The following is a 19508-nucleotide window of genomic DNA, read 5'->3' as shown; positions in this document are numbered from 1 at the left end:
AACACAGAAAAAAAATGTATTTCTTTTTTTAAAAATATTTTTCAAAATCTAGAAAAGAAAATATTTTTTTAAATTCTACTTAAATCTACTTAAATGTTTGAGTGTAAATAAAAATCCAAAAAAAATCCAAGTCACAATAATAAATAATAAACTATGAATTAATTAATTTCAATGGATAAATGGTTGAAAAAATTTTTTTATATTAAGGAGGGAAAAAAAAATTGCTGATGATTATTTGAAAACAAAAAAATAATTCTCAATTTTTTGAGAATATTCTTTGCAAATCATGAAATAATAAAAGTAAAATTAAGAAATGATAAAATATAAAATAAAATTTTACATAAGAAACAGCAACATTTTTTTCACATTATTATTGAAAATAAAAACAAAAAAAATTAATTGTATAAAATAGTTTTAAAAGAAAAATATCATATGTACAATAAATTTCAATGTACAATCTGTGTATAAATCTCTTATATATAAATGGCATTTTAAAATAAATAAATGAACAATTTTCATTAATTCCCGAGTAATTATAAATATATAAATATATAATATAAAGGTTTTTTTTTTGTTAATTAACAAATTTAGTCTTTTGTTAATTTAAAAAATCTTGTAATCCTACTTAAAATACCTCTTAATAGGTGGAAAGGAAATTAAAAGTGGAAAAACTTAGAAAATTATTTCTTATTCATTATTTTATATTAATAAAATAAATTAAATTAATTATTATTACCTATTATTAAAATATAAGTAAAATAAAATGTGCTTGTGAAATTATAAAAATTTTATTATAAAAAATCCATTGACAATTAACAAGCTTTTTGTACAAAACCAGCGATAAATCCTCTTCCACTTCCGACTGCGTCTGTTTTAAAATAAATTTCTGCTACTTTTGATCGTGAAAGATCGAAAACAGCTGAAAAAAGAAAAATGTTCATTACATTATAAATAAAGTACAAAACACGTACATTAAAATAATTTATATTTTAATTAATTAATGTTAATTAATTTTATTTTAAACTTTTGTTTAATAATTTAACAATTTGAAAAAATGATATATATTTTTTTGGATAAATTCAATATCTAAAAAATAATGCCAAAAATTAAAAAAAAAATTAAATTAAAACTTTCAATTTTATTCTTCAAGAGCAAATAATGTAGCTGAGAAAGCAAAGGTCGGATATTTATCGAATGATAATAATGAAAAAAAAAAGAAAAGAAAATTTACTTTTAAAGTCAATTACTACACACACGGAAACTTAAATTGACTATATATATATTTATTTATTTAAATATATTATGATAAAATTTTATCTATTTTATTTGACGCAGCAAATATACACGTCATAAGAGAATGAATTTTTTTTTTTTTTGCTTTTTCGATTGACGTTTACACTATCTTTTTCTTACTATAAATAGTGAAATAGATTTGCCAACGTAAAACAATTATTTTAATAATTTTTTTATATTTATAATAAATTTATAATTTATAACTTTAATTAATTTAAAAATTAACAATAACTACTTACTTGTCGTTCCCAGTAAAGAGTCTCCACAATATCGTTTATTTTGTCCGCTGAACACTAAAAAATCATTAGCACATCCCAAACTTGCCTCCAAATTAAAATCTAAAATTGAAACCTCCAACTGACAAAATCCCGGGGCTCTGTGAAATCTGAAGGAAAAAAATAAATGAATAAATTATAAAAAAAAATTTCAGGAACTATTATGGTTTCATAAAAGTACAACAACTAACCTGTAACATTTCCTAACAAAATTTGGATAATAATTCGGATATAAAGGTGAAAAAATGACTCCCTCAATTGCTGGTATTTCCTCACAAGTTCCCGGATATCTATTCCATTCCTTGGGAATGACGTTTATCAAATGTCTAGAATTTCTCAAATCAGGACATCTGACACCAGTGATAAATGCCTCTTTCGCTGCCAAAATCCAATCAAGAAAAACACGATTTTGACACGAGTTGAAAAAAAGTCTCTCACTTCGACCAAATGCCGACGAATGTTTAGCATTGAAACTCGCGTGACCCGTCTCCGATGACAATGACGATGATGGTCTCGCATAGAAATATCCCTCCTCCTCCTTAGTCTCTCTTTTATTTCTTGCATGTGAATTTATCGATCTCGACAAATTTCCAAATTCATGTTTCAATTCACCCACAAATGTCTCATTCAATGATAATAATGATGCAGATAAATCTTTTCGATTTCGAATCAATGGAAAATCATTGTCACAATTCTCCTGAATCAATTCAATCAAAAATCCATTAAATTTCGACTTTGGAAAACCCTGATATTCCACATTAATCACAATCGCTGGGAAATTGCCAAAAGGAAAAACAAGATTTAAATTTGTTTTACAACCACAAATTCGTCTACCGTTAATTGACAAAGAACCGTATCTACAAAATGGATCATCGATGCCAAAATTGAAGAATTTCAAATACAATCTCAATTGACACGATGCGGGAGACGATTTATATATTGTGTAACCACATTCATATGGAGCGGATGAAAAAATCAAATTCGGAAATCCTGGACTCACGATTATGGATCTTTGAGTAGGAATACTGGATTTACAACATTCAGATGCTGGTTGGGACCAGGCTGGATAATTAGGATCAATTCCTGAACCTAATATCGAATCAATATCTGGAATTTTTTCCGGACCAATTCCTGCTTCAAATCCAGGTCCATCATAACTGACACCCAAATCTGATCCATAACCAACACCGGAACCAGTCCCTAAAAATATTCCCGAACCAGTTGCTGCATTCGATCCGTAACCGATTCCTGAATATATTCCAGAACCACTTCCCAAATTAGATCCGTGACCACTTTCCGAATAGATTCCTGATCCAAATCTAAAATTCGATCCATGACCTTTCACCGAATAGATACCTGAACCGATTCCTGATTCAATTTCCGGTCCAGTATGACCAACACCTGAATTTAATCCGAAATTAAATTTCGAATCAATTCCCGAATTTGATCCTGAACTTGGTTGCGTACCGATTCCTGGAAAGGTTCCTGAACTTGTTTCCCAATTATTATTATTATTATTATTTGTACTAAAATCTGATTCAACTTCAAAATTATTTTCTAAACCAATTCCCGAATCAGAGTATCCGACTCCTGAATTTGATCCCGAATTCGCATTTCCAAATCCTGAACCTGATTCTATTCCTGAACCATTTTCTAAATCATTTACAGGTCCAAAATTTCCAATTCCTGGATTTTGAGCTGAATTCGGCCGTGTAATTCCCGTTCCCCAACCAATGCCCGAATTTAATACCGAACTGGTTCCAAAATTATAATCGGGAGCAAATAGTGGTTTAGAGTTCCCAAAGTCAAAATTTGATTTTGCAAAATTAATTCCTGAACCAAATTCTGAAAATTGTCCTGAATTTGCTTCGAAACTAACTTGGTTTTCATTCCCGTAATTCAAACCGTGAATTCTACTGGGAAAATTAGTTTGATAATTTCGTTCTGGTGAATAATTTTCCATTTTCAATGCACTTGATGATTTATCAGAAGTTTGTGACACGCGAAATGGAATATTTGGAAAAATTGGTAGTGAAAAATTTTCCACGGGTTTCATAGTTGGTAATTGAGAATTTGTCAAATTTCTCGACGAATACGAAATTTTCATACTATTTGATGTGGGTGGTAAAAAAAGATATGTCAATGGACCAAGTTGTTTTCTCTCTGATGTTAGTGGTCTAGAAAAATTATTTTCTCCGGGAAATTTCACCTGCGACCGATAAACTGGCGAAAGTGTTTCAACCATTAATTGCTTATGATTCAAAAGTGGTGATTTCGATTTTTGAAAGTTTAAATTTTTATCATTTTTTGTATCGTTATGTGAATTTGTATATGATGTCTCAATTTTTCCACTTGGTGTTATTTGTCGCGATGCCACTTGTCGATGTGTGCTGAAAATTTTAAAGCAAAAAACATTGTAATTCGAATTTTTTTTTCTTTTGACGTGTAAAATTAAATTAAAACTTCTTTTTAAAAATCAAAAAAATTTGCTGTGATTAAAAAAATACTTACGAAGTGACATTTTGTTTATGTTGTGTATTGACACATGGCAAAGTTGTAACTAAAATTCGAAATCCTTTGGCTCCAATTTTTTCTAATCCTGAATGAAAATGAATTTTTAACACATTCTTTTGTCCCTTAAAAATTCTTAGTCCCGCATTTTTTCCACAGTAAATATTCGATTCGCCTATTTGAAGATAATCTTTTTCACATTTTTCCGAGGCTCTAATATCCAAATCGAGAAATTGTAAATGAAATTCTTGTTCACAACGTGCTTGTCTCATTCCATGTAAATAATATTGACAATTTTGATTCATTGGATATTCATTGGGATAATTTGGACTATTAATTGTGTATTGATAACCGGAAAATGTCCCTCCACAATTCACATTATTTTCACACAAAACACAATAATAATTGTTCCACAGGCAAAAGGTAAGTAAAATATTAATGGAAATTTTCACAAAATTTTGCATTGTTTTTTTTTTTTTTGTTAAAATAAATTTGTTGGTATGTGAAAAAAAAAAATGTGAATTTATTTCGTTTTCTAATATTTTTTTTAATGTTTTAAGTTACAATTCGATTTTGTTCAAAAATTTTGATAATAGAAAATAGTTTTTTTTTATATTTTAATTTTTTCTCAATGCATTTCGTGTCAAGTCAAAAATGAAACTGAGTGTCTAACTGCATGTAACGATTCTCTTATGACATTGGAGTATTTGGCCAAGTTAAATATTTCCAAGTTTCACTAAATGAAAAGACATTATTTGAGGAATGACACAAAAAGCGAGGAAATAAAAATGAAAAGAAATAATGAAAGAAAAGGGTGTGTCAAAGAGGATGTGTATAGAAATCGACGTTTCAAACATATTGTGAACATTACTAATATCTTTGACCCAATGATCGAGTTTCACTTTCTTTCATTGTATATTTAGAAATGTTATTAATAGATTTACAAATATATATATGTCACATTAAATTGTCACGAGTCAAAATTAATTTTTTATTTTCTTCACGGAAATCGAAAAAAATTATTAAAAAATCAATTCTATAAAAAAAAATTTCACCGAAAAAAACGATATCGTAAATAATGAATATTGAAGAAAATTTGTATTGATATAAAAATAAGTTACATAAAAAATTTGAGGGCTTTGTGAGAAAAAATTTATTATAATAAATATTTTACAAAAAAATTAGGTTTTTTTGAAAAATCTTATTCTCAACATTAATAACAAAAATAGTAATAAATAATTACAACAGTAATTAATTTTTAAAAATATTTTCATTTATTAAAAATATAATATTTTTCTCTTTTTCATTGTAAAGTTTGTACATAAATTAATTTTTTTTTTTAAATAAACCTACTTTTTTTTTTAATACAATAATAAAATTTCTAAAAAAAAATACTGACCACAAAAACATTAAAATTGCCTCTCTGTCAAAGTTTGGATTTGATATTTTTTCTATTTAATTGTGCATAAATAATGCCTGATGGTTTATCAACTGGCAAATAAACTTCTTTATTTTTTTCCTGAATGACTTTTGGAAATTTCGAAAGATCCAATTCGAAATAATGTTTATTGGGCATTCTCATCTCGATACTCGAAATCTGTTAAGAAACAAAAATAAACTATAAAAAAAAATGTTTTCTCCAAAGAAAAAAAGAAAAAAAAGTAAAAAATTTTTGTTTAAAAATGGGTTAATTTGCTCCCAAATACCTGATCAACTTTATCTAACACGTGTTTCTCGGCAAGATAAAGAGTATTTTGAACGCTTGGCGAGTAAATTCCAGTGTAAGGTGGGCCTGCGAAATTCTCAAGAATACAATCCTTAACGGTATGCCACACCTTGTCAAAATCTACATCGGAAGCCGTTGAAAAATCCCACGACGCTTGCACTTCAGTGCTGAAAATTCGATCATTAGCATCGGGCAATGTTCGATATTCATCTTGAATAAAATCGGTAAATGAACTTTGTGTTGTTTTTAAAACACGTAAACCCTTTAAACCACCTCTAATTCGTGGCATATCTAAAAAAAAAATAAAAACCAAATTTTTTCGTTTGCCAATAGTTGATAGAAAAGTACATTTGATTAAAAAAAAAAGTTGAAAATTTATTATAAAAAAATAATTGAATTTGATTATGAATAATTGTTTAAAGAAAGTTATAATGGACAATGTATATATATATATATATATATATATATATATATATATATATAACTATAAATAAAATGATTGAATGAATCAGACAATAAAAATAAATACCATTTCTGAGTTGAGTGACTTGACAATATCTCGTGGCCATAGGACTTAAGATAAATGCATGATTGTGTGGCACGCCATTGACTTGATGTCTATTCCAGGGATATTCCTCGACATTGACATTAACTTCCTCAATGTGCTTATAAGTATCGAGAAAATGGGCGCATATTAAAATTCCAAATTCTTCCGGTGATTTTAAGCCATATTTTTTTGCCAATAAATAAACAGTATTTTTTTGACTATCAGTCGCTATTATATCACGATTATCACCATTTAAATAATCTTTTTGTGTATTCAATCGTAAATGTGTGTCAACTTCGTATTCACGAATTTCATGATGATAATCACCATTGCGACGTACGTGCAATATTTTAACACTATTTTTCCCATAGCCATGTGCACCCAATTCATATTTTTGGCTAAAATTATTAATTTTAATTATTTAATTAGTTTAAATTAATTATTAAATTATTCATTTTAATTAAAGATACTTTGTTTAAATACCTGACAACATTTTGACTCGATGTAAGATTTGGATGAACAATCATTCCTACTATTGGTGAATTGGTACAAGCATTGCCTATCAATGATAAAGAACCATCGGCCAATGATCCAAATTTATTCATTCTGAAAAAAATTATTTTCATTAATAAAACAATTTTTTTATTATTGGAAATACAAAAAAATATATAAAATAATTTTTTCTTATATTCGTCAAAAAAAATAAAATTAACCTTATTGTGATTCAACAAAGAAAAATAAAAACAATGAATTAAAAAATAAAAATGATTTAAGACTTAAATAAAAATTTACTTACCTTAAAGAAATTAATTTCCTTCTCTTTTTTTATCATACACAAAAAGAAAATTTTTTAATTTTTTAAAAATTCACTGAATTTTTTTTTTTTGAACAATTTTTTTTCTTAAACAGTTTGCTCACAATTTTAACACACAGTTTTTGTTTTAAAAAATGCTCTAATTATCTGAAGAAATGTTTCAATAATAGAGAAAATTAGGAAATAAGCTCTTTTATATATGAATTCCCGATTAGTATTATATACCACGTGATTTTTCCCCGTTTTTCTCGATTGACCTCCTGAGAAACTTATTTCCCCTCCCCCTCTTCCTCATCCCTCTTTTTCACTACACCACACATATAAAGAGTTTTAATAATAAAAAAAACGTACTAAGCTCGGAAATCGTCGATTTCCGATAATCGTACATTTATTTTATATAAATGAATGTGAAAAAGTATCAAGAAAAAGAAAATAAGTGGGGGAGGAGAAAGAAAAATAAAAAGATAATTAGAAAACTGTGATGCGTGACTGTCGTCAAGAAAACTCACGTTTTGTATAAAACTAATAAATAATAATATACATAATTCGCTTTTTTTTTAATCATCTTTGAATGCAGTAAATTAAATAATACGATAATCTTTTCTTTTTAAAAATAGATTAATTTTGTTTATTTATTAATAATTACATATTAACTAATAACATAATTTATTTTTTAAAACGGTAACGCGTTACTTAAAAAAAAACCAAAAAAATAACAAAAATGGTAACAAAAATGATAACAGTTTAATGTTACCATTTTTTAGTTTAGTTTTAATTTGTGTTGATTAATAAATAATCATAAACAAACAATTAAATTAAATTTTTGAAAAATTGTGACAAAAAAATGTTGCATGTCTATGTATTACATTTCCTAGTAAACAATAATAAAATTAAGTACTTTGTACGTACAAAATCATTTGATAAGATTAAAAAAAAATGTATGTATATTTGAGAAATCGTCTCACGTGCTCTCTTTTAAAACTTGACAAGATACGTCAATAAATATAGTAAGGGAAATTATGAATTGCTTTTTTTTATCAGCATAACTCTGTGTTTACAATTTTTTTTTTCTTTTTATTTTGAGCTAAAATATTCACACGATTCTATTTGTAAATGTGGTAAAAAAAAAAAAAAAAAACTAACTAATTATAGAAAAACTTAATTCAAAAAAAAATTAACAATTTAAAAATAAATAAATAATAATAATAATAATAATTGATAAATAATATTTATTATTATGTATTATTTTATTATTATTAACAGAGTGCTACATAGGGGGAGCTTAAAATTTCCCCAAAAAAATGGGCTACGTAGTTTATGGATGACCCCCTAGTATATCTAGTAATATTTAAAAAAAAAAAATTGAGATATATATATTTTTTCCCTGTTGTTGTTAATGTAATTGATAATAATCAAAGAAGAGACTAAAATAGATGAAAAATCAAAATATGTACCTATACTGATAGATATAGATAAAATTATTAGTTAAAGAACGTGTATAAAATTTATGAATTCTACGTAATCAGAAAATTCTTAGTAAATTATTAATCTTAGAATAAATTAAATTATTGCTCTTACTTCATTGTTTTTCACAACGAAATTTTAATGTTTGTTTTTAATTCAAAAATAAATCTACTCCGAGCACAATTAAAATTATCAAAATTTATTTTTAAAAAATACCTGTCATTACTTAATTATTTTTAACTTCAAATTGTTCCAATTAAAGGTATTTTAATTATTAATTAAAAATGAAATTCAATTATTATTTTTATAATAATAATAATAATAATAATAATAATAATAATCGATTGAAAAAGACAATTTTTTTTCTTCCCTCTAATTTAATTAAGATTAATATTATATAGATGAAAATTATAAATTGGCTGATAAAAAGAGCGACGTTAATATAATCAAAATCGCTTTTTTATAAAAAGAAAAGAAATGAGAAAAAATCGATATTAATGACTTCTTAATTAATGATGAGAAATAATAGCTTTTGAAAACAATGTTGATCTCATTTGGCACGCGAACCATTAACTATGCAACATATATTCAACGATTGACCTTTAAATGTTCATAGTTCAATAAGTGTCATGTGTTTATTTTAAATAAAAAAAAAAAAGAATCCGAATTATCACAGGAACTCAGGGTATATAGACTATATAGATCTATTATTAATTTATATAATAATATTAATAGAAATTAATACAAATTTATGTATATTAATTATATATCAAATAATAATAATATAAATAAATTTTAATAACATTTAAATTTAATTTAATCTAATAATATTAAAATATTGAATTTTTAAATTAAACGCTGAATTAAAAATTAAATTATTGAATAATAGTAAAAAAAAAAAAAAATTCAGGCATTTTTTGCACAATTAAAATGATATAAATCATATTATAACTAAAGAAATTGATTCGTCATCAATTTTCTTTATTTAATTAAAACAAAACATAAAAAGAGAAAAATAGTTACAGAAAATTCATTATTTTTTCATCCGATTTTCAATTGAAGTCAGAGAAAACAATCTGATACTTAAGAAATCGTCATTGCGTGAACTTGATAATGATATCACGTTATGATGATGCCATTAAGTCTTATAATTTTTTTTTAATTTTTTTTTTTTATAATCCGCAGTACTCATTCTCTCATCAGAAAATTTTTACCGGTATTTATATTTCTAGGAGAGAGAAAGAGAAAGAGAGATAGCAAATTTTAATTAATTTTTAATTGCAAAGAAAATTAATTCCATAAAAGTCTATGAACTTGAATAATAAAAAAATCAATTCAAGTTACAAAAATTTGAACGTGATTGAAATTAAAAAAAACTTTTTAATTTGTCAAAATTTGTCACTTTTTAGTGAAAAATTGTGTTTTCTTTTAATTACTTTATTTAAAAAAATTTTTGTTTTATTAATTTGTTTAAATAATTATTGTTATATTAAATTAATTCATTGTAACTGAAAATGATTTCAGTTAATTTTATATATAAATAATTATTATAAATAGTAGAATATTTAATTAATATTCCAAATTTCTGTATTAAATTTAAGTATATATAAGAACAAAATTAATAATATTCATTTATGAAATTCAAAATTTTTGAAAATAATTTTTTCTGTAAATACCTTGTAAAATACATGCGTTGATGAAATTGTTTTTAAATTTTTCATATAATTTAAAAATTCCCGGAATTTTTTTTCTTTCTTTCACATAATTCTTTAATATTTTCCACACAAATTCATCGGAAAACTTTTGAGAAAGAGAGCGAGCTAAAAAAAAAGAACAACAAATTATTAATAAAATTACAAAGTTTATAATAAAATATTAAACTTAAAAGTTTTCAAGGTTTTAAATAAATAAATAAATAAAAAAGGACAAATTTTAAGTAATATTCATCTTTTTCCTGGAAAATTATTTTATTATAAAATTAAAAATGACGAAAAATTGTTATTTTGACTACAGAAAAAAAATTGGTCTTAATTTTTCGTTGACCAATTTTTATTTTAAAATGTAAATTTTTTTTTTTTTTTTTTTTAAGTTTGTAGACATTTTTTTGAATTTCAGTTTCAATTAATATTTTCCATTCGTTTAATAATTTCATTTGTAAATAAATACTAAATAATAAAATTAAATTAAACACAAAGAAACATGAAAGTTATTAATTAAATTAAGAAATTACTGTATTAAAAAAATTAATTATTAGTTAAATTAAATTTAATAAAAAGAAAAATATACGATTGCTTCATTTTAAACTTTTCCAACAATTTATTTTTTGGGTTGACGAAATTTATTGAAAAAACGAAGAGAAAAACCTTTTTTTCGTCGTGCAAAAATACTTAAAAAAAAAATTTACACTCGATTTCTATTTTCCATCGAAAATTTGCTTTAATGGAATTTTATTTCTTTCATTATTAAAGTTACCAACAAATCTTTATGATTTAAAATCAAAACGCGATAATTTTGTTTCAGCATCTAAAATAATATATTTTATTTGTTTTGACTAACCAACAAAAAAAATAAGATTGTTGCCTCTATCAAAAGAACAATGTAACAATTTTTGATTTTCTGATTGTATGGAATAAAAAAAAATGAAAAAGTAAAAAGCAAGTATTTTCTATTTCGAATCAAAAGAAATAAGAAGATTATATTATTATGCTCACTAATAAAATTAATGCAAAGAATTTAATTTCAATTCATACAATTGAGACAAATTTGGTTAAAATCCAATTTTTATATACTTACAATTATAATATCACGTGTGTATAAAATAAGAATTACGATTCTATAGCATTTATTACAATTCAGAATGAGAAATTAACTTTTTTAATACACGTATTTTAGAGAAAAGAAAAAAATGAAAATGGCGTCGCTGGATTTCCACGAATTGTAAATACATATATAGAATAAACGAGTTTTTGTCTTAACAGAGAAAAAATACATATGTGACAAAGACACTATATCGTCCAGATAAAAAAATGTCTTTTTTGAGATGAAAATTCACTTACCACATTAATTGGGAGCTTTGCGAAATGTTGAACCTGTTGGACAATACGATACCCGATGAAAATTACAAAATTCACGAATAAAACAACTTTACTTTCTATTAACGGTCTCCAAAAATATAAAAAACACTTGACCGGTCCAAACATTTCGCAAAAATGGTGTTCCTTGACTCGACTTTTTAACGGTCTTTCAAATTTCATGTTCCGTGTTTAATGAATTCTCATTTCCCCTTGGACAGAGTTGGCGGGAATTTCAAATTTTTCGTTTACCATTTCCAATTAAACATCAAATTTTTAATATTTTTCGAAGATTAATTATCATTTTCGTATAATTTAGTAAATATCATAAATTACAAGTCTAAATATTATAAATATAAATATACATTGTGTATAGGAAAAATTGAAAATATATAATTATGAATTTTTTGAAATTATTGGTAAAGTCTAGAATCAATAGAAGGCGGCATCTATCATAATTTTACGGAACTCGAAAGCAAAGAATTCTATTTATGCGATTAATGAAAGAAAAAACATAGAAAAAACTTGGACATTTTCCTTATAAGTCGTTTAGTGTCATTTTTCTTTCTAAAAAGAAGATTTTTATTGATTTATTTCCAAAATATAAGTGATGGCTAGTTCCTCAAAGTAAGTACAATTATTTTTGACGTTAATATTGAAAAGAAGAGTAATTTTTCGTTTGAATTGTGAAAAAAATGCTATCATCTGGAGCACTTTATATTTATAGGTTATGTACGTGACAAAAGACGTTTATCTCCTTTTTCTTTATTTATATAATTATTTAGTTAAAATTAGAATTATTTGTATTGGCAGGAAAATAATTACAAAAATCCAAATAAATTTTAATTGACCGAAAGTGATAAATTATTTTTTTCTTAAATACGTGTAAATGTATTATTATTTTGACAGAGTAGTTATTTTCTTAAGCATATATTTTATTTAAATCGAATTCGTCTTTATTTGATAATTTTCTCGGAATTTTAATTTAAATGTTCTTTTTCTTTTTTTGTTATGCAATTGTTAAAATGGAGTTTTTTTGTTTGTTAATTTTCAAGTCCTTATGTCAACAAAATTGGCTGTCCATATCATCCAAATGTTCCGCTCATCGAAGATTATCGAGCAGGTGATCAAATTTGTTCAGAATGCGGATTAGTTGTTGGCGACAGGTATTTAAACAATTTACAAAAAAAAAAATGTCTTGAATTTTATTTTTTTGCTTTCGATGTATTTTTTTACTTGATTGACTAATTTTAATTTCTTTAATGTTCTTTTAAAAGAATTATCGACGTTGGATCTGAATGGCGAACATTTAGCAATGAAAAAGCCGGTGTTGATCCTTCACGTGTTGGAGGTCCAGAAAATCCTCTACTAAGTGGTGCAGATTTATCGACTATAATTGGTCCAGCAACTGGTGCAGCTTCTTTCGACGATTTCGGTGTTTCCAAATATCAAAATCGTCGAACTGTAAGATCTATTTTATTCCCAATTTTCTTTATTTATTAATAATAAATAGAATATTATACATTTATTGTATTTTTTAAAAAATTAATTTTAATTTTTGTTGAAACAAAATTTCTTTAAGGGTTTTTAATTATAAATTTTTTTATTTTCATTATTATTACATGTAATCTTTAAAAAGAATTTTTTCTTTATTTTTCGCAGATGAGCAGCTCAGATCGCACGCTAATAAATGCATTTCGTGAAATAAGTTCAATGTCTGATCGTATAAATCTTTCCCAAACAATTATTGATCGTGCTAATAATCTCTTTAAGCAGGTGCACGATCAAAAAGTCCTGAAGGGACGTGCTAATAATGCAATTTGTTCTGCATGTTTATATATCGCTTGCCGACAAGAAGGTGTACCGCGTACATTTAAAGAAATTTGTGCCGTTAGTAGTGTGAGTAAAAAAGAAATTGGCAAATGTTTTAAATTAATACTCAAAGCATTACAAACAAATGTTGAAGTTATTACCACTGGCGATTTTATGTCACGTTTTTGCGCTAATTTACAATTACCAAATAATGTACAACGTTGTGCGACACATATTGCACGTAAAACATCGGAACTCAATATTATATCGGGACGTTCCCCTATTTCTGTTGCTGCCGCCGCTATTTACATGGCTTCACAAGTTAGTATAAAACAAAAAAGACTTTTATTGAAAAAAGAAAAAACACAAAAATTTAATGAATAAAATTTCTATTTCAAGGCATCAGATCATAAACGTTCACAAAAGGAAATTGGTGAAATTGCTGGCGTCGCTGATGTTACAATTCGACAGGCCTATCGAATAATGTATTCAAAAGCCGCTCTACTATTTCCCGAGGATTTTAAATTTGCAACACCGATCGATCAATTGCCGCAAATGTAAAAAGAAGAAAAATTTTGCATTTCTTCACGAACGCAAAAAAAAAAAAAACAACGCGAGAATTTTATATTCCTTTTTTTTTTCTCTGCGAATAATAAGTGAAAATTGTAAATTTCTTTTTTTTCTTTTTCTAATCCACTTACAATTTTTTTCGACTTCTTTTTTACTTTAATTTAATTTTTTTGCTTTTAATTTCTGTTTTATAGTAACAATAATTAGACATTCCTTAATTATGAGAGTAAGGGGGAAAAGTAAATAAAAAAAATATATATATAGAGCAAATTTTGATAATGAAGCTCGTATATTTTTTTAATAATAATAATAATAATAATAATATTGAAAAAGTGAAATTTTTTAAAATTAATTTAATTGAATTTTTATTTTTAGTGTTTTATTGGCTAACACTTTTTTGAAAAGAAGGCAGAAAAAGTAATTTTTTTGTTGTATAAAATTAATTTTTAAAATAATTTTTTTTCATATAAAATTAAGTTTTATAGAACAGGAAAAAGAGTTTTTTCTCTGGATTATTAGTTTTAAAAAGGTAAAAAAAAATATTTTTATTAAATTTAGTTTTAAAGAGGAAAACAATTTTTGTTTAATTATAAAAAGAAAAAGGAAACTGAAAATTTGGATTTTTACGTCTCGAGTAGGAAAGTATTAAAAAATTGAATCATATGCTAATTGACATATATTTATTATTATTAATAATTATTTACTCACTTCTGCTGGGTGATAATTTGTAATTTGTAAAATTTAATAAATTACTGGATGATTACAAAAAAATTCTCTTCTCTTTATTTTCTTCATTTAGCAAAATTGAAAAAAATGTTACATTCGAATATTTAGATACAATTATTAATTAAATTTTTAAGAAAAAATATAGTAAATTTAAATGCCTATTTTTCAATTATTAATTTATTAAATTTTTGCAAAAATATAATTTTTAAATTTCAATTATTATTAGTAACAATAAAATATAAATAAAAATTATTTTTTTATTTTGATCTCTGCTTTTTTAAATATTTTACTACATATAAAAATACGAAAATACTTATAAAATCTTTTTTTGTTCTTTTTTTTTAATCCTTTCTCACAATTTTTTTGTTCGTGTTTCTTTGAGTCTCTCGAATCGTTTCACGTCCAAAGAAACGTGACAACAACAATAGAGACTAAATAATAACAATAAAACTGTCGTCCAGGAATCTGAAAAGAAAAAATTTAATCATTTTTCAAAAAGAAAAAGAAGTAAATATTTATTTTAAAAAAGAAGAAAAAACTTTACCTGTAAAAAATAGTCGATAAAAATAAAGATGACCAATATCAGCACCAGCAAAAAAATAAAAATTCGAAATTGCTGACATTGCTAACAATGGACTTGCAAAAACACAATGCAATCGTCGTATATTTTTTTCACTTAAATTTTTCCCTATTAATTCACGATATTTCGCTGTTTTACCAATTGCAGTGGCAAAATATTCAATTGTTAAGCCAAAAAAATTCAAGAATGACCATATAAAAATAAAAAGTTCCATTCCATGCCAAAGAAAAACAAATGAAAAACAAAGAAATGAGGCAAACAACTTTCTTGTTGCCGCTTTTGTTGTGCCCAACGATGGAATGTAAATGTATCTGTGAAAGAAAGGTAAGAAAAATTTCTTTTTTCAATATCAAATTTTTTAAGAAAAAAAAAAATGCTTTTTATAGAAAAAATTGTAAAAAAAAAGTAAATTTACCGCAATAAAAATTTGTATAATCCACGATCAAAATGTTTCCACATATCGGAATAAAGATGTATTCTTCCAATGCACTTTGGATTTGGTGGCGCATCAATATCATCCAATTTTGTCACTAAACTCCAAATTCCATAAATCACTACGTATTTATTTAGAAAATATTGTCCCATACAATAGCCCATTCCAAAAAATGCCCATGGCTCCAATCCTTCTACCACCTTTCAATAAGAAAAACAAAAAAGAATAATTTACTATTTTCCCTCTTTTTTTTGGTAGGAAAATTTATTATTACTTTATTTATTTATTAATCATTAAAATTTATAAATTTACTCACTTCTGGGAAAAATTGCAACGCATTAAAATAGAGAAAATGCATTGAAAATTCAGTAAAATAGAGCCAAAAAATAAATCTTGATAAATTTAGAAAAAAAATCAAAAGTCTCTTTGCCGTCCAAAGTTCCGGCGGCTTTTGAATCTGCAAAAAAAAATTAATTTTTCTATTACAATTAGTGAATTTGGGGCAAAAAATAAATAAAAAATTCGATATAGAAAATAATACGTACACCTTCCAAAAAATCTTTGTAGAGTATAACAGGACCGAGGAACAATGTTGGTAAATATAAGCAATAAGCTGTAGTTTTTAGAAAACATTTTGTGAATCCAGACAAATTTTTTGCCACCACCACTCCATCTTCCTCTCCCTCTTTTTCATCGACATTGATACAATCGAGACAACAACTAATACTTCTCAATTGTATCCAACAAAGTGCAATTGTTAGCATATAATATTTTTCCTCTTCAATGCCAAGTAAATTTTCAAAAATAAAACCATATGTTTTTTCATAATAAATTAATGTCAATATTACCAAATGAATAAGCCAAGCGAAAATTTTACTACGAAATGCAATTAAAAGACGATCGACGCATGGTTGTATCAGGGCGAGTAAAACACCCATAAAACCCACGTAATACCATAAAAATAAAATTGACGAGAATATGTACCATGTGGCAAGAATCTGAAATTATTTATTTTTATTTTATTCAAATTTTTGATATTACTATTTTATCATTAATTTACATTAAGTAGAATGCTCGCAATATATATTCCACTTTTAATGTGTATATATATATATATATATAAAAGTCATTAATTATTTTATCGATGAAAAAAATACAAACCAATGAACATTTCACATAAATTCGTTTAATTAATTGAGCAATAAAAAGATGGAGAATAATCCATGGAATCAATTGATACATAAATGGAATCCACGATCTCCATTCTCTATCTGAAATGTCCATTTTTCGACCAATCCACGACCAACCTGGTTGAAAATCCTCATAAGTATCATGATAATTAGTAAAATCTGTGAAAAATAAATATTATTTCTATTTCTAAAGCGGATTATTATTATTATTATTATACTAAATAAAATTGATTTTAACTAAACTTAATAAAATAATAAATATTGCAATGATAATAATAAAGAATAATTTACTTACAAAATTCAGTGAGATGTACTTGATAAATAGAATAAAAAATTGCACATGTCCAAATAATAAAATAAGATGCACTTTCGAATTTATTTAATTTTACAATTTCAAAATTTTGAATTTCCGAAGACATCGCGCCATTTATTAGAAAGGTTTCTAACCTATAAAAATATACACTACAATCTCTGGCTAATTTCTTTAAATAAAAATATTATATATTTGCACAAATAAAGCTGTATAATGACGAAATTTTCTTGTCACACAATTAAAAAATTGCAATTCCGAGGCCATAATAATAATAATTATAAATCGCGAAATTTATTTCTTATATAAACAACAAAGTTTATTTCATGGAGAAATTTTTGTTTACAATGCAAAATAATAATTGGTTCTGTTTAGTTTCTGTTTCTATAGTTTATATTGTTCGAAATTTCCCGTTCCGTGTTTTAAATAATGAAACAAGAACTGGCGGGAAATTTAAATAATTTAAATGCCTTCTCAAAAGGAATTTAATGTTAAAGAAAATTTATTTATTGACATAAACAAAATACAGTTTTTTTTTAAATGCTTTTTCTCTCACAATTAAACAAATGAATTTCTTGGACTATCAATAGGTCTATCGACTTTAGATCGTATAATTCTTATTGGCGGCAATAAACATTCGCCACAATCACATTTAATTTCATTGACGAAATTAAATGATCCCAATCGTGATTTGCAATTGAGACAATTAATTTTTCCCTTTGTCCATAATTCCTACAAAAAAGAATTTGAAACAATTTTTAAATATTTTATTTTTTTGTAATTTCCTAATAATTTTTTTTTCTTTTTTGGTTTTCAAATACAAAAAACAAATTAATTTTTTTTTTTATTAAAAAATAAACGAAAAAATTGTTTAATTTTCCTTTTAAATATAGAAAACAAATTACATATTTAATATAAAATGAAAATAATTTATAAGAATTATTAAAATGGAAATTGTATTTATTTTTTTCCAGGCGAATTTTTTACCTTAGTTATGCAATCCTTAATCCAATCAGGTACAGTTTCTGTTGAAATAAAGAGACAATTTTCTGATTCATTAGCGGAACATTGAAGATTTTCTGAATTATTTTCCGCGGCTCCGTGAGCAGAAAGAAGTGGAGTTGCTTCTTCAGTGAAAATAACTGTTCTGCAACGCTTGCATTTCACTTCTGTCACCTGAATTTTTAATATCGCAAATTAAGAGAAAGAGAGATTGAAAAAAAACATTGAAAGCAATACAAATTTTAAAAAAACCTTTAAAATTGATAAAAATGACAATTTATAAATTAAAAAGAATTAAAAAATTCTAAATCTAATTGTAATACAAATAAAATTAGAAAGCAACAATAATTCTGCAATATAATGAAACAAAAGAGAATTTTAGAAAGGATGCTAACCTCAAAATAAGTAGGTCACGTATACGAAAAATTATTAAAAGCACAAGAATAAAAATTTATCACAATGTTAAAAGAAAAAAAAATTATTGCTTACAAATAATTTGCGAAAAAAATTGTAAAACAATGAGAAAAACAAAACAATGAGGGGTTTGTTATTGTTTTGAAGAAAACGCATCACAAAACATAACCTCAAAATATGGACTCGTTATTTTATCGCTTGAAAACAAACATTCTTCTATATTATATATATTTATTTTAAAAAAGTGAACAAGTGTTAAATAATAAAGAGTTATATATTTACTCACACGTGCTGGCATTCTAAATCTCAATTCACATCACAAAATATGAAGAACACAAAAAGATTTCTGTCAACACACACATACTCCTCACGTAACTACGTAGAAGCACTAATTTCCCTATTTTTCCTCTAATACCTATTGTGACAAAAAATAATTTCATCTAGTTAAACTTTATTATTAATATTATTATTATTTGTATTATTTATTCAAAATAAATTCAAATTTTCCTATTAAAATTCCAAAATATTAAAACTTTTTACAAAAATAGCAGACGATAATTTTGTAATTATGGCGGGTTCTTTCAAATTGAGATAGATTCGAAATAAAATGGTTTAGAAAAAAAGATATAATTCAAATTTTTAGAAAATTAGATATTTTTACACTTTTGTTCAAATTGTATTTTAATTGTATTGATAAACAATTTATATTTTTTTTATTTTTAAATAAAACAAAATTGGAAAATATTTTGTTAATCTGAATTTTTTCCGCT

At 24.9% G+C, this 19508-nt stretch overlaps 5 protein-coding genes and 1 long non-coding RNA gene across 8 annotated transcripts in view; 1 reads left to right on the top strand and 5 right to left on the bottom strand.

Moving 5' to 3' along the window:
- Positions 1 to 11886, bottom strand: part of LOC127289731 (uncharacterized) — a 160623-nt gene extending 148737 nt beyond the window's left edge. For all 3 annotated transcript variants that reach the window (XR_007844212.1, XR_007844210.1, XR_007844211.1), the window contains exons 1-2: positions 11687 to 11886; positions 10307 to 10450 (exon numbers count right to left, since the gene is read on the bottom strand). This is a non-coding gene — a long non-coding RNA (uncharacterized LOC127289731). The remainder of the gene's footprint in view (positions 1 to 10306; positions 10451 to 11686) is intronic.
- LOC127289724 (uncharacterized) lies at positions 770 to 4721 on the bottom strand. The gene is made up of 4 exons (XM_051317832.1): positions 4080 to 4721; positions 1760 to 3958; positions 1533 to 1678; positions 770 to 919 (listed from the first exon to the last, which is right to left on the bottom strand). The coding sequence occupies exons 1-4, from the start codon at positions 4541 to 4543 to the stop codon at positions 813 to 815; spliced, it is 2916 nt and encodes a 971-aa protein (XP_051173789.1). The 5' UTR covers positions 4544 to 4721; the 3' UTR covers positions 770 to 812.
- LOC127289727 (uricase) lies at positions 5331 to 7338 on the bottom strand. The gene is made up of 5 exons (XM_051317835.1): positions 7149 to 7338; positions 6836 to 6958; positions 6335 to 6750; positions 5786 to 6096; positions 5331 to 5676 (listed from the first exon to the last, which is right to left on the bottom strand). Exons 2-5 carry the CDS (start codon positions 6955 to 6957, stop codon positions 5506 to 5508), a joined length of 1020 nt encoding a protein of 339 aa, XP_051173792.1. The 5' UTR covers position 6958; positions 7149 to 7338; the 3' UTR covers positions 5331 to 5505.
- A 290-nt stretch (positions 11887 to 12176) lies between the features above and the next one.
- On the top strand, positions 12177 to 14187 carry LOC127289722 (transcription initiation factor IIB). The gene is made up of 5 exons (XM_051317830.1): positions 12177 to 12328; positions 12757 to 12867; positions 12979 to 13165; positions 13364 to 13834; positions 13913 to 14187. The coding sequence occupies exons 1-5, from the start codon at positions 12312 to 12314 to the stop codon at positions 14072 to 14074; spliced, it is 948 nt and encodes a 315-aa protein (XP_051173787.1). The 5' UTR covers positions 12177 to 12311; the 3' UTR covers positions 14075 to 14187.
- An 861-nt stretch (positions 14188 to 15048) lies between these two features.
- Positions 15049 to 17675, bottom strand: LOC127289721 (protein-cysteine N-palmitoyltransferase HHAT). The gene is made up of 7 exons (XM_051317828.1): positions 17308 to 17675; positions 16984 to 17171; positions 16368 to 16820; positions 16139 to 16279; positions 15805 to 16022; positions 15354 to 15700; positions 15049 to 15274 (listed from the first exon to the last, which is right to left on the bottom strand). Exons 1-7 carry the CDS (start codon positions 17429 to 17431, stop codon positions 15162 to 15164), a joined length of 1584 nt encoding a protein of 527 aa, XP_051173785.1. The 5' UTR covers positions 17432 to 17675; the 3' UTR covers positions 15049 to 15161.
- A 131-nt stretch (positions 17676 to 17806) lies between these two features.
- On the bottom strand, positions 17807 to 19241 carry LOC127289723 (E3 ubiquitin-protein ligase RNF180-like). Its single transcript, XM_051317831.1, has 3 exons — positions 19025 to 19241; positions 18310 to 18498; positions 17807 to 18054 (listed from the first exon to the last, which is right to left on the bottom strand). Exons 1-3 carry the CDS (start codon positions 19034 to 19036, stop codon positions 17881 to 17883), a joined length of 375 nt encoding a protein of 124 aa, XP_051173788.1. The 5' UTR covers positions 19037 to 19241; the 3' UTR covers positions 17807 to 17880.
- Between the last annotated feature and the right edge of the window lie 267 nt (positions 19242 to 19508).

Source organism: Leptopilina boulardi, unplaced genomic scaffold (genome assembly GCF_019393585.1).
Source record: "Leptopilina boulardi isolate dan_hultmark-lab unplaced genomic scaffold, ZJU_Lbou_2.1 LbouV2_5, whole genome shotgun sequence".
Taxonomy (NCBI): domain Eukaryota; kingdom Metazoa; phylum Arthropoda; class Insecta; order Hymenoptera; family Figitidae; genus Leptopilina; species Leptopilina boulardi.
This window is presented reverse-complemented; position numbering and strand designations above follow the sequence as displayed.

Excerpts from the sequence above, each read along its gene's own strand:
- LOC127289724 (XM_051317832.1), bottom strand. The coding sequence starts at position 4,543 with ATGCAAAATTTTGTGAAAATTTCCATTAATATTTTACTTACCTTTTGC. Across the intron at positions 3,959-4,079 it reads CATAAACAAAATGTCACTTC|CACACATCGACAAGTGGCAT; the intron begins GTAAGTATTTTT and ends TAAAATTTTCAG. Across the intron at positions 1,679-1,759 it reads TTTGTTAGGAAATGTTACAG|ATTTCACAGAGCCCCGGGAT; the intron begins GTTAGTTGTTGT and ends TTTTTCCTTCAG.
- LOC127289727 (XM_051317835.1), bottom strand. The coding sequence starts at position 6,957 with ATGAATAAATTTGGATCATTGGCCGATGGTTCTTTATCATTGATAGGC. Across the intron at positions 6,097-6,334 it reads AGTCACTCAACTCAGAAATG|ATATGCCACGAATTAGAGGT; the intron begins GTATTTATTTTT and ends TTTTTTTTTTAG. Across the intron at positions 5,677-5,785 it reads TGTTAGATAAAGTTGATCAG|ATTTCGAGTATCGAGATGAG; the intron begins GTATTTGGGAGC and ends GTTTCTTAACAG.
- LOC127289722 (XM_051317830.1), top strand. Across the intron at positions 12,868-12,978 it reads GGATTAGTTGTTGGCGACAG|AATTATCGACGTTGGATCTG; the intron begins GTATTTAAACAA and ends TTCTTTTAAAAG. Across the intron at positions 13,166-13,363 it reads AATATCAAAATCGTCGAACT|ATGAGCAGCTCAGATCGCAC; the intron begins GTAAGATCTATT and ends TATTTTTCGCAG.
- LOC127289721 (XM_051317828.1), bottom strand. The coding sequence starts at position 17,431 with ATGTCTTCGGAAATTCAAAATTTTGAAATTGTAAAATTAAATAAATTC. Across the intron at positions 16,023-16,138 it reads CGTTGCAATTTTTCCCAGAA|GTGGTAGAAGGATTGGAGCC; the intron begins GTGAGTAAATTT and ends TCTTATTGAAAG. Across the intron at positions 15,275-15,353 it reads TTATCGACTATTTTTTACAG|ATTCCTGGACGACAGTTTTA; the intron begins GTAAAGTTTTTT and ends TTTTCTTTTCAG.
- LOC127289723 (XM_051317831.1), bottom strand. Across the intron at positions 18,055-18,309 it reads TTAAGGATTGCATAACTAAG|GAATTATGGACAAAGGGAAA; the intron begins GTAAAAAATTCG and ends TCTTTTTTGTAG.